This window comes from Malurus melanocephalus, unplaced genomic scaffold, assembly GCF_030028575.1.
Source record: "Malurus melanocephalus ecotype Western Australia unplaced genomic scaffold, MMel_1.1 scaffold_543, whole genome shotgun sequence".
NCBI lineage: Eukaryota > Metazoa > Chordata > Aves > Passeriformes > Maluridae > Malurus > Malurus melanocephalus.
Genome location: NW_026623775.1, coordinates 331089 through 345876, shown reverse-complemented (window position 1 = coordinate 345876; position 14788 = coordinate 331089). Strand labels below are relative to the sequence as shown.

General features: G+C 47.5%; 1 protein-coding gene across 1 annotated transcript in view; it reads left to right on the top strand.

Moving 5' to 3' along the window:
* The first annotated feature begins 6 nt into the window (after positions 1-6).
* Positions 7-14788, top strand: part of COTL1 (coactosin like F-actin binding protein 1) — an 18082-nt gene continuing 3300 nt past the window's right edge. The window contains exons 1-3 of the mRNA XM_057381974.1: positions 7-103; positions 428-510; positions 9611-9768. Coding sequence (XP_057237957.1) covers positions 27-103; positions 428-510; positions 9611-9768 — 318 coding nt within the window. The 5' untranslated portion in view covers positions 7-26. The remainder of the gene's footprint in view (positions 104-427; positions 511-9610; positions 9769-14788) is intronic.

Genomic DNA, 14788 nt, shown 5'->3' with positions numbered 1-14788 from the left:
GCGCTGCCCCCCGCCCCTTCGCGCCCATGGCCACCAAAATCGACAAGGAGGCGTGCAGGGAGGCGTACAACCTCGTCAGGGACGATGCCACCGAGGTGAACTGGTAGGTGGCCCCCGGCATCCCCCCGGACGGGCAGCGGTGCGCTGCGATTCCCCGTCCTCTCTCCCCGCTGGCCAAGGGGGGCTCTTACAGACCTTGTCCCCTTGTCCTCTTCCCCTCTTCTTGAAGGATGGCGTTTTTTATGGTCTCTTCCTCCCCATCTCCTCCTTTCTCTTCCTAAAGATTGTGACTGTTAAATGTATTCTTCGCCTTCCCTTCCCCCATTGCAAAGGGTGACTTCTAAACGTGTTATTCCCCTTCCCTTTCCCCCATCCCGAAAGGTGAYTCTTAACTGTGTTATTCCCCTTGTCCTTTCCCTCCCCGAAGGGTGACGTTCAAGTACAATGGCTCTACAATCGTCCCTGGAGACCAAGGGGTAGACTATGAAACCTTCAAAAGGAAGTGCACAGGTAAGCTCCGTTCCGTGCTTTGGCCCCTTTCCACCCTTCCCGGTGCAAGGGGGGAAAGGATGGGAGGGATCTTGGGGGGACTGGGATTAGTGCTGCTGCTTCCCYGTGCCCGCCCTGTCCTGCGGGATCGCGTTTCCAGCCCCACAGAGTGCAAYTCCTCAAGTCCATAGTCCGGCGGGTCCTTTGTCTCACCCTTAAACTCACGGTCCTTTGGGCTCTTTCCCCGCTCTTTGCACAATCTTTCACCGCTTCTCGGTTATAACCCAGATCAAACGCTTGATAAGCAACGGTCGCCTCATTTCAGGGCAAAACCGATTCAATTTTTGTCATACAGATCACTGGGAATGAAATACTTCCAAAATTCTTCTGAAAATCGTAGCACTAAAGTAACTGCAGCTGAGAAGGCTTGCTGGGATTTTTAAAGATTTTTTTAAGAGCACGAAACCTGCTCATTGCAAAGCTCGGCTGGAACAATACAGCCCTGCAAACAATCGCGGATGTGGCGTTGCACAACCGCAACTGTTGCGGCTCCAGGTTCAAACGTGGCACTCGATTGTGGGGCCGCCGGTTGTGGAACGTTCAGGGGAGGAACAAAGCCTGGGGGAAAYGAAAATGAATTGGGGAATGACTTTTAATGAGTTTCACACGAGCGGGTTTTGATTTTTGTCTCGGTTTTCCTCCTATCTTGGCTGCTGGTTAATAATRTCACCAAGTGATGTGAGATGTGGAGCATTTTTGACTAATACTGGATTAAAACAAAGCCCTCCTTGCTCAGCCTCAACTGTACTATCAAGTGCTATGGTTAACCTGCATTTTTAGAATGAGAAATTGGGGAGTGGAGCCGTCTCTGCCCCCTCAAGGTGGGGCAGTTCCTGGGGACATCTCAGCCCCATGGCTGTGGAAATATCAGTGTCTGACYGTGGGGCTGAGAGTCCCAGGGCTGGGCTTTAATGAGTGGAAGGGGAGAACTTCCAGGGGCTTAACTGAGGGTGGGACTGGTCTGATCAATCAACAGATACAAGAGAAAAGTGTRTTTTAACCCTTGGAAAGGAGCCATGGAATCAAGATGGTTTAGGCTGTCYTGCTACGATGTTGGCAGCAGGGTCRTTTCCAGCTKTTCTTGAGAACTTGARGGAAAATTCTCAGAAYTGAGRAAARWCYTGCTGTAGTTGGTATCAGAAGAGCTGATACACTGCCCTGCAGGAGCTCCTTCCCACTCAACTCCTTTTAGTGGGCAGCAGAAGGGAAAAAGCAATTACCTGGAACCCGGGGAATCCCAGAGCTCAGCACTTTGGAAGCTCCTGGCAGTGGTTAATGGTTCCCTTGGGAGGTCAATGACTTCAGTTTCTGAGAGCATTCTCTGTCTCCTCCCTGGCCAACATAACTGAGCATCTCCAGTGTCCCCAGGCACCTGAGGCTTGCAGGAGAGCCCTCCCCACTTATTTTCTCTGCTCATCTTTAGAGTCCATGTATTTTTTTTTTTTTTTTTTTTGAGCTGATTTTTAATGTTTTTTTTTTCCTGGATAGCATCCCCTTAAGAACTTCCTCTCCTCCATTCTGCAGCAAAGGGAATCTTTTTATGAAGTGGCTGAGCAGGCAGAGGGGCTTTGGCAGAGCACAGGCATTGGTTGCGCTGGGTAGGATGAGCAAAAGAACTGATGGAGGCACACACTGAACTCTGGAGTGTGGCCACAGTTGTGTTCTTGCCATCACTGCCATGGCCCAAACCCCTATTTATAAAAAGGTTATTCAAACAGACAAAGCTTAAGGAAATCTTGCTTCATAGCAGCAAAACATGGCCCTAATACTGAAGCATTTTTTAGAGGAAATAAAAGGAAATTTTGTGTATTKTAGAAATAAACTTGGTAAGGGAAGATATAAATACAAGGCATTTGTGGGATAGCCTTTGATGGGGAGCTAAATCCCTTAGAGCTGCTCCATTGCTCCCTTTCCMTGCTCCTTCTTTCCCTTTCCCTGGRCATGCCCCTGGTGAGGGCTRTTCCCTGGCAGMCCATGGCCCAGGAGTTGTCCTCAAATCCACCTCTGGAGCACAGCTGTTGGAGGCTTCAAAAAAAGGCAAATTGAGGTTCCTGGTCCTTGGCTGAGATCTGGGAAGGATCTTCCTCCACCCACAAATTACGGTGCAGCACTTGGGGAAGGAAGAGATGCGAGTTTTGGAGCTCTGTCTGTGCAGCAAACCTTCACCTGGCCTGCTAGACATAGTCAGGAATCAAACCTTGTGCCAGCAGTGAAGTTGGAGCTTTCCTTCCCATCTGGAAGAAAGTAGAGTTGGTTGGAATATTTCTGCTGAAACAAAGTCAGTAGAGTAGCAAGGGATGGGGAAAGCTACATATTATTCCTTCCTGTTGCTACATCTTTTTCCCATGGTCTCTTCCATCTCCTTCACATTTTGCTGGAGGGGAGTAGAGCTGCTACCGATGCAATCAGCTTCAGAAAACATAAATAAAAATTATAAAAGCCCTGRTATCAGAATAGGCTTCCTTGTTTTGAATTGCTGTTGTGTGAGAAAAGCACAAAGTGCTGCAGCTGCCTGTGGTAGGAGCTGAGCATCGTTGGGTGGTTGGAGGTGAGAGGGGAGCTGGGATTGAAAACCTCAGAGTGCAAAGAGCTCGCTCCACTCCACTTGCTGCACCAGCTRTTTCAGCTGCAAACATCCCTGTCCCCCCTTCTTTGACAGCAGTTCTTGATAAAAACACCTTTCTTGCACATTGCTCCCTTCCTGGGCGTTGGGTGCCAGCACGGGCGGGGTCATTCTGCTGATTCCTGTGGCTCTGAGGCAGGGAAGGGCTTCTGTACCAGTTTGGAAGATATTTGCCTGTGTGGATGTCCTGCCTTGTGCAGTAACAAAGATCATGGGGCTGGATGGGGCTGTGGATAGCAGGGCTGTATTTTTGCTTTTCCCCTCCATCCATAACCCTTTCCATGTCCAGCCCATTCTGACTCTGAAACCTCCTYAGGGAGCCAGTGTGGGTGAAGATAAAGGGTAAAGTGAGAAACTGAAATAGGTTCTTTTAGAGGAAGTAGCAGCAGAGGGAGGCTGTGCTGGAAACCAGCTCTGCACACCTCCAGCCCYGCTCTGGGGCTGCTGCTGGAGCTCAGGGACAGAGGGGCTGGGCTGGGGCACGGAGGGCTGAGCCAGAACTGCTGCTGGCCCTGCTGTGGTTCAATCCTGTGCTATTTGCTCTCAGAAATACATCCCACATCAGCCCTGCATCTCACAGATCCTGCATGGAGGCCTTTCCTTCCTGAGCTCTTCACTGAGCTTTGTGTAAGAGCAGAGAAATTCAACAAACAGCATCATCCAACTATCGCATCTTCCCTTCCCCCTGTCTGGGGACAGCAGGAACATGTCCCTAAAGGAAGGGAACATGGAAACCAGAGCTGCTTCAATGCCCTTTGGGTCAGGGTCCCGGGGTGATGCTGCAAACACAGCCTGAACCCTGGGCTTGTGCGTGTCAGCCGCTCTCGTGCTGTCCCTGTCAAGGTCTGTTTGTCACAAGGCAGCTCAAGCACTGGCTGGGAGGCAGCAGAGTCTGTTTTAGAGCCAGGCATTCATCTCCTGTGTCCTGTTCCCCATGTGAACACCTCTCCYCCAGCCAAGGGGGTTGGTTTGAGCCACTGGCACATCCTCAGGTGATTCAGAGGTGGCTGCTGCTGGCTCTTCCTCTTGCAGTCGTGCCTGATGACCAAAGCACTGCCCGTGCTGGCCCTTGTGTGACCCACAGAGCCTGCAGAGCAGAGCTGAGGACATTATTGTGTCAGGGTCATTAAACATCCCGTGTAGACACCCCCTGTGTCTTCTGGCTGGGGACTGTTTTGCTTGGGCTTAACAGCACAGATTACCTCTGCATTAAACAAGGACTTAATTCAAGGCTTCTGATCCATTTTACTGCCCACTTAGAGCTCCTGCCTCTGCAGATGGCCTGGCTCCAGAGGAAGCATTAATTTGGTGGTTAGTACTCCATGCCACCAGTACACTTTGAAAAAAAAAAAAACAGCTGAGCTGGCATTTGAAGCCACAAACAGATAAGAGTTGAAGGTTATTGTACAGAAGGATATGAAAACTCTTAGGGTTTTGATTTTTTTTTTTTATTATTTGTAATTTCAAAGTCTTAAAACCAGGCTGGTGATGCTGTAGTTGAGAAGAGTAGAATGAATTACAGCCAAAATAAATCCTGTGAAACTTTTGTGTGTGTCAGTAATACCTGAGTGCCCTGGATGTTGCCTCGGTGTATTGTGAAGCAGCAGAGCATCACATTGGCTCTGTCTGTGGTTTAATTTCATTTTTTTTTAGTGTGCATTCTGCCATTAAGCAATGGAGTGGTCGGAAGGCTGGATTTCCCTCCCCATGCCATATGTGAACAGCTGTTTTCAATGCATCTCTGACAAAAGAAATAATGAGCCTTTTATTTGGAAAGCCCCGGTCCAGATAAATAATTGCAATGACAGCATGAAATGGGATAGTTATTCATGTGTCTGAAAAGATCAGACCAAAACCACACTGGGCATTCAGCAGCAGGAAGAGCTGAAAATCTCTGGCCTGAAATGAATGCCCTATAAAATCATTTGGRGTTGACAGAAAATATTAGAAAATAGAAATAAAATCAGCTCCTGATAAAAACACAAGTTTTTGGGGGGGTTTAGATTAATTGTCCCAGAAAGCCTGGGCTGCACATGAAAATGTAGGAGCTTGGAGCTGAGAGATCACCAAGGTTACGTTGGCACCTCAGGTTGTAGGAAAGATTTGTAAAAACACACGAGGACATATAATGAGATAGGTGCTTATCTGCATTTGGCTGCATCTTAAGTTGCTAAAATGGGCCTTGTAAATCAATCTCCTACTGCTTTTGTTTTTCCTCCTTGCWGTTCATCTCTCCTGCTTTCCCTTCCTGGCTATTTAAAGGCAGACCTGGGCCAYGGGTGGCTTATGGAATTTGTCACCGTGGCCCTGTGCCCTCCCTGTGGTGTGAACGTGCTCGTGGCAGGGTCATGGTGATCTCTGCCCTCTGCAGCTGTGCTTGGCCTGGCCCTGGCTGTGGAATTTAGGGAATATTCTCATGGATTTTGGGGGGAGGAACTCACCAGCCTGCAGTGATGGTGACTCCTTGGTTTTGTGGTGTTTGATGACAATGTCGTGGCTGTGGCTCTGCCTTTGGGATGGAAGGGAAGGAAGGGAAGGAAGAGCTTTGTGCCTTTTGCCTGCCCTTTGTTTTGGCCAACCCACACCACCATTCCTTCCTTCAGGGAAGAGATGGCTCCCTGTGTTCTCCCTCTGTGCCTCAGTACACACCCAGGTCAGCAGAGAAACCATGACTATCACTGGGATAGCAGCAATGCCCTCGTGGCTTCACTGCACCACAGAAAGCCAGAGAAGCCACTTTGGGGTCATTTCTTTGTGTGCTGTGTCCCTGCACTCACATCAGCCACCCCAAATCACCTGGAGAAGGTTTGGGGCCACTGTGGTGGTGGCCCTGGGGTCAGAGATGACCCAATGACCACATCAGGGTGGAGTGAAGCAGCACTGCATGAGATCTGCAGGTTTAGTGGGGGCTTTGAGAGGAAAAAACAGTGTAGGAAGAGCTGGAGAATATTCCAGTCTGCACTCATAGCCATGTGACCACGGGACTGCCTGAAGAGGTGGAAAATCGACAAATTAATCCAAAATTAATCCAATTGAAGCAAACAGACGAAACCCTGGTGGAACCCATCACGTGCTGTGTAACTCCTTGGTGGGCAGAGCACAAAAGCAGGTCAGTGCATCACCTGCCTGGCTGCCTGTGACCTTGATTCAGTGTTTTCGTGGTGGCACAGCCCTGGCATGGCCATTGGGAGCCCTGAGCCTGAGCACTGTGAAGGTGTGATCTGTGTTTCTCTCCTGCAGTTATTTATCTCTTACTGATGAATCACTGCATTTTCACCTAAAGGGGAATTTTTCTGTGCAACCAAAGGTGCGTGTGGAAAAAAGGACCACGAAGGAAATCTCTGTAGCTTGGCTTCCAGCTTTGYTGACAACTAAGGGCAGCTTAATCAGAATATCTGGAAAATCCTGCTTTACTAAGAAGTAGAATTTGGAGAGAAATACGCCTCGCTGTGCTCCTCATTGTTTGTCCAGCCATTGTGAAAGTGGCATTAATTGAATTAACACTGTTAATTTCTGCTGTTTGCATCTTGTGACATCTCAGATATTTCCATTCTCCCCAGATCAGTGATTTTCTTCTCTCTGCCCTGAATTCATGGCTCAGTGATGGGGAAGGGGTTGCACAGCACTGGGCAGGATTTCCTCTTTCAGGGCAAATCCACACTGTCTCTCTCCGATTTTTTTTCCGCTCCCCTCGCTCCCAGCGAATTCCAAAACCCACCGGGAGGGGTTTTGTGCGAGAAGGGGGTGGTGGATGTTAATGCCTTGGGATTTCTTGGGGAATTGGCACCCCTGGCACTGATGCCTTGTGCGGGGAATGGATCTGGCAGGGTAAAACAGATTAACTGTGAAAGAGGAAATCTGGCACCGTGCAAGAACTCGCGTTTGATCCCCTTATCACTCGGAACACGCCTCAGACTCATTGTGAAACTCAGCCACTTCTGCTCGGGGATTTTGACCTGCGAGGCTTACACCCGGGCTGAGCTGGTGCTGAAAACCTCTCGGTGGGTCCCCGATGCCCTTTTAGGAACAGAGATGTGTTAATGGCTCAGGGTTTCCATTCACATTCCCTCCCGGCTTTGTGTGTGGCTGCTGAAACGCTGCCGCGATTCACACAGCGACTTAAAGCATCACCTTGGTGCTAAATACACCGGGCTGAGGATTTGGCAGATGAAGAGCCTGTTCTGCTTCCATGGGAGCATAAATTCCATGGGGAGACAGCAGGAGAAGGGACCCAGCTGCCGTGTGACCCTTCAAGCCCCCACAAGTGAAGCAGCCCCAGGAAAATCTGCTCAAGAGGTGACTCAGAGCCCCAAATCCACCCTCAGGTGCCCATTAAACCTCYTGGGGATGATTGTGGTGAGGTAAGAGTTGCTCATACTCACTGATCTCATGGATGAAAGCTGGAATTGCTGGATCTGGCTCTCTTCAGTGTCATGGAGCTGCTTTCAGTGAGATGGGCAAGAATTGAAACTCTTTGCTGAGAAGCAAACCTTGCTGGTGCCAGTGAGCTGTGGGTTGATGTCAAATGGAAGATAAATGACAGATAAATTCACAGAATCGATCCCAGAATGGTTTGTGCTGGAAGGGGCCTCAAAGATCATCTGGTTCCACTCCCCCACCATCCCAGGTTGCTCCAACCTGGCCTTRGACACTTCCAGGGACAGGAATCCCTGGAATTTCCTTCCTGTGCTGCTATGAAAAGCACTGTTTCTTCCCATTCATTCTGTTTTCCCATTCCCATTATCATAAAGGGCACACTGCAGTGTTCAGGCTCTGTACCAGCCTGGGGAAGAAGGGGCAGGGATGAAAACCCCCAGGCTCTCTCCAGGATCTGTTAATTGTAACCTTAGGGGATTTGCTGTCTCGCTTCACCTTGGGTATTTCCTGGCTGTCGCTTCATTTATGGCTCTAATCAATCTTGGGAAGAGGATTTACTGTCAGAAACTCGACTCTCCACGTGTGTTTCTTGCACTCCCCAGGAACAGGGTGACTGAGAGAGAAGTTTTGTTTGATGATTCTTTCTCTCCTTCCAAAGATCCATCTGGATCTTTCCTCTGAATTAAGACCTTTCTCTTTGTTTCTATTTTGGAATCTTCAGAGGAGTTTGTTTTAAGCACTGTGCTGGCTCACACACACACACCTACATCCATTTTCCAGTTTACCCAGTATTGCTCTGTCAAAGACAAAAAAAATAAAAAAGAAAAGAGAACAAAATAGGGAGAACAGAGATGGATTATTTCCAGACTTAAAATAATCTCCTCTTTTATCAAGGAGAATTTGCCTTTAGTCACACTTTGGCAAATCAAAGTGTTAAAGAAGCTCTGAGATACATCAGCAGAGGATATCCCATTTTTTTTTTTTTTTTCAACACTGATTTCTAGCAGCTTCTTTTCTGGAGATGAGCAATTTAGAGCTGCTGGGGCTGTCCTGGGTGCTGGGGAGTGTGCTGGGTGTGTTGGCAGCCGTTCCTTCACCTGGAGCCTGCATTTTCACCTGGCAAWCAGTCAACCCAGCCAACCCCTCCAAGGCACACTGAACTGGTCACAACAGGCACAGCCAGGATTACCAAGAGTCTCCTCAAGCTGCAGGTTTGTTCTTYGGCTTTGAGTCATCTCTAAAAGGCCTCGAGTGACCTCTGAGAGATGAAGAAGATGAAGATCAGGAATATTTCACAATTGCACGAGTGTCCATCTGGTCAGGAATGTTTCCAGCTGTCTGGGCCCAGGAGTGACCAGGAGATGGAGGAAGGAACTCCTTGAGATGAGAGCCTGCAAGGTTGTGACACAAATGCCCAGGCCAAATTACCACAGCAGCTGTGGAACAAAGATCAGCATATTTCTGAAATCTGGGACTTTTCTCTCCAGGGCTTTGGAAGGAGTAGGAAAACACACCTGGACAAGCAATGGCAGATTTTTCTGTTGCTCCTTCTTCTCCCCTCCTCCTTGTAAACTCATACACAAGCGAGGCAGAAATGTTCCTGAGTGGAAGGAGGGGAAGGATCAGATTTGCACAGTGGCCTGTTTCTGGTAACATTATAAAATCTGACCCTAATCCTGCTATCCAGTAAGGAAGAGACACCGGGAAATCACTTTCTTCCCTTTTTCACCAGACTTTCAATGAATATTTGGCTGAGTGTGTAATTGGGGTTAGCTCTGTGCTCTTGACCTGCCTGCTGACTGTATTTTAGCCGTTTCCACTGTGATTTGGGGTGTTCAGCCCAGCCAGTTTCAGGAAACAGAAGAGGCAGAGCTAACACAGGCAAAGCTGCCTTGTAAGCACAGGGCATATGAGGAGAGCCCCTGTGCTGCCCCTGACCCCCAAATTCTGGCATTGTAACAATCAGAACCTCGCTCTTGGAGAGCAGTAGGCTCACCCCAGAGAATGACATGGATGTTTCTGGTTTTAACCCCTTTTTCCCTTTTTTTTTTGCCTCTGCAGACGATGTGCGATTGTTTGGCTTCGTCCGATTCACCACCGGCGATGCCATGAGCAAGAGAGTCAAGTTTGCCCTCATCACCTGGATTGGAGAGGATGTCAGTGGCCTGCAGAGAGCCAAAACTGGGACTGACAAGACTCTGGTCAAAGAAGTAGTACAGGTAACTCATCCCTCTGCTCCTCACTGCCAGCTCCCATCGCTGTGCAAACACCRACAGGAGGGAGATGGGGGAAGGATGGGATCATCCTCCAACTCAGCAGCTAATCCTTTAAAAAGAAGACAGTTTCCTATTGCCTGTCTTCCTCCTGGGAAGGTTTAACATCTGCCCTTTGAGCACTCAGACACAAAGAAGCACCTTTTGAGCTTAAGGAGGGAATTAATGCTCTCCCTTCCTTGTCACCACTGAGGTGTCTCCCATCCCCTTCCCTGCTATGGAAATCACAGAATATTGAACGATGGAGAGCAGAATTCAGTTMAGCAGCTGAAATTAAACAGGAAAACCCACGCCCTTGTTTGAACTTCTCTGGAGGCCTTTTGTCTGCGCACAGTGAATTTGTGCAGCTAATCAGCCCGGGTCTGAAGTCCCCATCGTGCCAATTAACYGAGGGCTCTTAATCACTAACTAGATTGGAACGGGCTTTGTTTGGCCTTGGGCGTAGCAGGGGAGACAGAATCGTGCTGGGTCCGGTGAGAACAAACAGCAGCAGGAGAGAAGGGACCCGTGGGAGGCTGCACAGAAACCTGGGTGCTGATGTTGAGAATGTTTCTTCTGGGGAAGTGTTTAAAGCAGGGTTAGCTCTTCCAACTAAACACAGAACCAGCTCCTGAAAAATGGCCTTATTTATGCTCTTGGAGAACAGGCTGATGATTGAAATAATCTCCRAAATCCCCCAACAGGACTCTGTGAMGGATAGAATAAACCCCATCAGCATTTTGGTAGTTTATATGGTACAGAAGATCACATTTAGATAATAATAATAAAATAATACAGTCCCATCCTTCCAGAGGATAAGCACCAGTGCTAAATGTTTCAGRATGACAACCACTGAGAGGGAAGGAAACTTCCAGAATGACACCTGAGAGATGGGAGAGCAAGTTTCTGCTCATRGGAAACAGCTGAAACTGTGTAATTGTAGCTGAAGATGAAATTATAGAGTACTAATGAATGACTCTTATATGAGTCACCAAGCCCAAGATTTTCTTTAAAATCTGTTTAGACAATGTATTGCTGTTGAGCTGAATAGCATTCCTGAGCACTGCGCTCAGCTCTGTCCCTCAGGTCTGTTACATATAATTTGCAATTTCACTTGTTTCATCTTTGATTAGTAGTCTGTACGAGTTAATAATCTGGTGGAGCATTAACCACTCTTGGCTGTTACTTAAAAGCTTTCATATTCCAATTAGTGTGTAGTAAAATAGAGGAACAATACAACTGGTGCTTGGTACACTTTAACCTTGTCTGGAAACCCCAGCAAAGCATTTCTGAATGTCAGGCAATGGTGATCTCCTGTCCAGAAGAAATTGTCTTCACAAGTATTTTGAATAGTTCTTCATATGCAACTGAATCCCTCTGAGTGGAGTGGGAGAAAAGCAGAACTATTTTCTTCTTTTTATGCCCGTGACCTTGCAGATAACCTGTCAAAATAAACAAGGACAAGAAAGCCYAACTGAAATTTAGTGGAGGGAATTTATCCCAGAGTTGTTTCACTCTTGGTAGTTCCCTTGACCTCCAGGTGTGTTCTCAGCTTTCTGATTTTTTACAGAGATTATTTGAGATGTGAGTTATACACAGAAAAATACACTCTTTTTTTTTTTTTTTTTTTTTTTTTTTTTCTCTAATGATAAACTACAAACCTGAGTCAATGTTGGTTCATCATTTGGAATAAGTAGCACACTTGGGCTGTCCTGGCTGTTGTATTCCTGCCTTGGAAGGGGGAGCAGGGCTGTGCAATCCACAGGGAGTTTCCTTGGGGAGAAGTGCTGATAGTGAGTGCAGGAGGTTGCCAGAAAATCTCTCAGGAAGAAAGAACAATTGATTTTTAGCTGCAATAACTGTAAAATGACAGGGATGGATCTCATCTGCTACAAATAGCTGTAGTTCTTCTGATCTCTWCTAGATGAGAGCCAGGCCTTCTGCCTTGTTTGGACTTTATTACCTCTTTAATGTTGTTGGAAAATGGGTTTTGCATTTATTATATTTCTTTTGGATTGTAGAAAAAAAAAAGCATTTAAGGAACAATCAGTACCTATTTCCCCACCCACCCCAGCCATTTATTTTCTATGTTTTCCTCCTTAACTCAGTTGAAAATCTTGGATCAAGGCTGCAGCCTGGTCCAGGTAGTTCAGCTGGGAGTGGCACCCGGTGCTGAAATGGGATGGGTTTGATATAAACACCAAAGAACTGAAAACAGCACTTGGTTTCCCTCTGAGTGTTGCTTCCTCCCTGTGAACGTGGTGCCCTCCATGAGTGCATTTCCTCCCAGGAGATTTGAACTCTTCCTTAGGCAGCATTGGGGTCTTTGTGCCTGACAGAACTGAATTCCTGTCCTGCAGGGCTCTCTCAGCAAAGCTCAAGCCCATCCTTTGACTTATTTTCCATGGATTTGGACTCTCCTCTGTTTTCATCAGCACTCCTTCCCCCACAAAGTCATGTGTTCTGCTTTTCCCCTAATTCATATGCAGGGTAAAACAGCTCCGTTTCTGTGAGCAAATATCCATGGCATTTTATTCATTATCATTTTTGGTGAGGAATTTGCCTGACTTTTGTGATGTCAACAACTCCACTGAGTTCCTGCTTTGCAGCCCATGGCCAGATCCTTTTTTGCTCACCTTTCCTTTTTCCTGTGGATTCCTCACTGCTCTGCTGKTTCTCATGAGGGAGCACACACAGAACTCCCTGTATGTGTTTTAGGTTTTTCATGGCAATACAGAGTCTTAAGCAGAAGGTTAAATCACTAAATTTATTTAATAACTTTGTTAGAGGAGTCAGAAAATCAAACTCAAAGTGGCTTTGAGGGTCTTACACATGAGGGTGAGTGAGATCCTGCTGGGAAGGAGAACTAAATTCTCCTTTTTGATTGTTTTTCCTGTTCTGGTTTGCTGTAATGACCAAATGGATATGGATTTATAAAAATTCCAGTCAGAAGGGGGTCAGGATCTGTGTCTGTGGGATGAAGCACAGACAGGGAGGATTTACAGAGCAGCTGAAATGCAGTTCCCATTGCTGAGAAAAGGGCTTGCCAGAGGTTTGGACTGGCTTTTCCCAGCGGCTGGAACTGATCCAGGTAAAATTGGCAGGGAGGAGATTTGAAAAGAGGGTTTTTGCTGAGCTGGGAGTCTGACAGCTGAGTGCAGGAGCAGCTTTGGGGTGGGCCTGGGACTCACCATGCTGGGAAAAAAAACTGGGAGATGTCATCTCTGTCCTGTATCTGCACTGACATTGGGAATGATGACATTAAGCACAGCAGAACTGAGGATTCTGAGCATCAGCAGAAGCTGCTGCAAGCCCCAGGAAAAATAAAATAAATAAAAAATGGCAAGAAGCTGCTCAGCAACCTGGCACCATCCATAGTGCTGAGAACCCAAGTGTCTGTGGCCTGGACAAGGATTTTGCTTCAGGTTTCCCAAGCTGGGATTTATAAGGGTTTCTGCAGACCCAGTTTGGTACAATATCTGCACCTTTGGCAATTCAGGGAAATTTTATGGCCCATATGCTAAACATTCAGGGCTTGGAAGAGGAAGAAAATCTACTCCACCCCTTTTCCCCYCCTTTAAGTTGGCTGGAAGAGAAGGATTGTGCTTTCAGCACAAATTTCATGCYTCCCAGGGAGGGATTCATTCTCCTTTTCTGCTCCTGCGTGGTTGGAGCCCTTTCAGTCTGTAGCCTGGTGTGGAGGGATTAGAAAATTGTAACCCTCTGCTGCTCAGGCACAAATTGGAGAACCACGAGAGAATCTCAGCATTTCTGTGTCTCAATGATTTGAGAGGCAAAGTGAGGAGATTGTGGTCACTGCTGTGCTGTGAGAGTGATAAAGATAAATTGAATCATTGTTTTTGTTATCTGCAGGCTGCTGGTGGCTGGGGGGAAGACAAAGCCTGGAATTCACTGGCTGGGCTTGCTGTGGTTGTAGAAAGCCTGGGGTTGGGGGGAGGAGAAGGGAAAAGGAAGTGGAGGATGTGAAATGAAGACTCACATCAGGAAATCAAGGGCTGGRGGAGCAGAGCTCTGCACTGTGCCTTAGGATTTGCACCCTGAGCAGCAGCTCAGCCCCAGGGAGCTCAGACAGAAATTCAGAGTGAGCAGGGAGCCTGTGGCTGGACAAGGGTCAAGCAGGATGTTAAATCAAGATTTCCAGGCACAAAACTCAGCAGAGCCATCTTTTCCCTTGGGCCAGGCTTGAGGAGACACTGGGGTGGGTAAAATCRGTGTGAGGAACCGAGGAGGACCCTGAGGGAGTGGGATAAAGAAAGAGTTATTAATAGCAGTGACCCAGATTGCACTCTGAGGGYACAAATCTGGCACAAGAGGTGGCCCAGTCAGCTAAGAGGATATTTAAGGGTGGCTGGGAGCAGAACCCATCTGGCCACTGCTGTTCAGTCCTTGGGAGGTGTCTTGGTGGTGCTGATGTGAAATCATGGCTGGTGCCCACAGATCATCACCCAGGAGTCATCTGGATCAGTCTCTAGATGAGAAGGCATCTGGGTAATTTTATTTACTTTGTGGCACATAGAATTAATTCTCCTCTGTTCAGGCATGAGCGCACTTGTAGGTTTAATTTCAGAATCAGCTGGATTCTGCACAGTGGGCATTCAAATAAACCCTTCCCACATTTATAAAATACACACATTTTTCAGGGAATCCCTCTCAGAAACGATTTTACAGGCCTGCCTCACATCTCACTAAAGCAGAGCAAAGATTTCCCTGAAATCAGGGAGTCCTGGATAATCTGCTTCCCGAAGTGAGGACAATTTGTTAAACGTGGTGGCATAGGAAAGGGATTGAAAAGGCTCAGCTCAAACCTCACACAGGTATCACACCTCAGTGAGCATCAAACAGCTGAAAATCCTCAGGCTGGTCTCACAAGAGCTGAGCTTTGCACAGATCTCACCCTGGAGACCTGGAAGGAGAACACTTGTGAGCAGGACTCAGCCTGATGGTTTGGGTAATTTATTCCCCATCT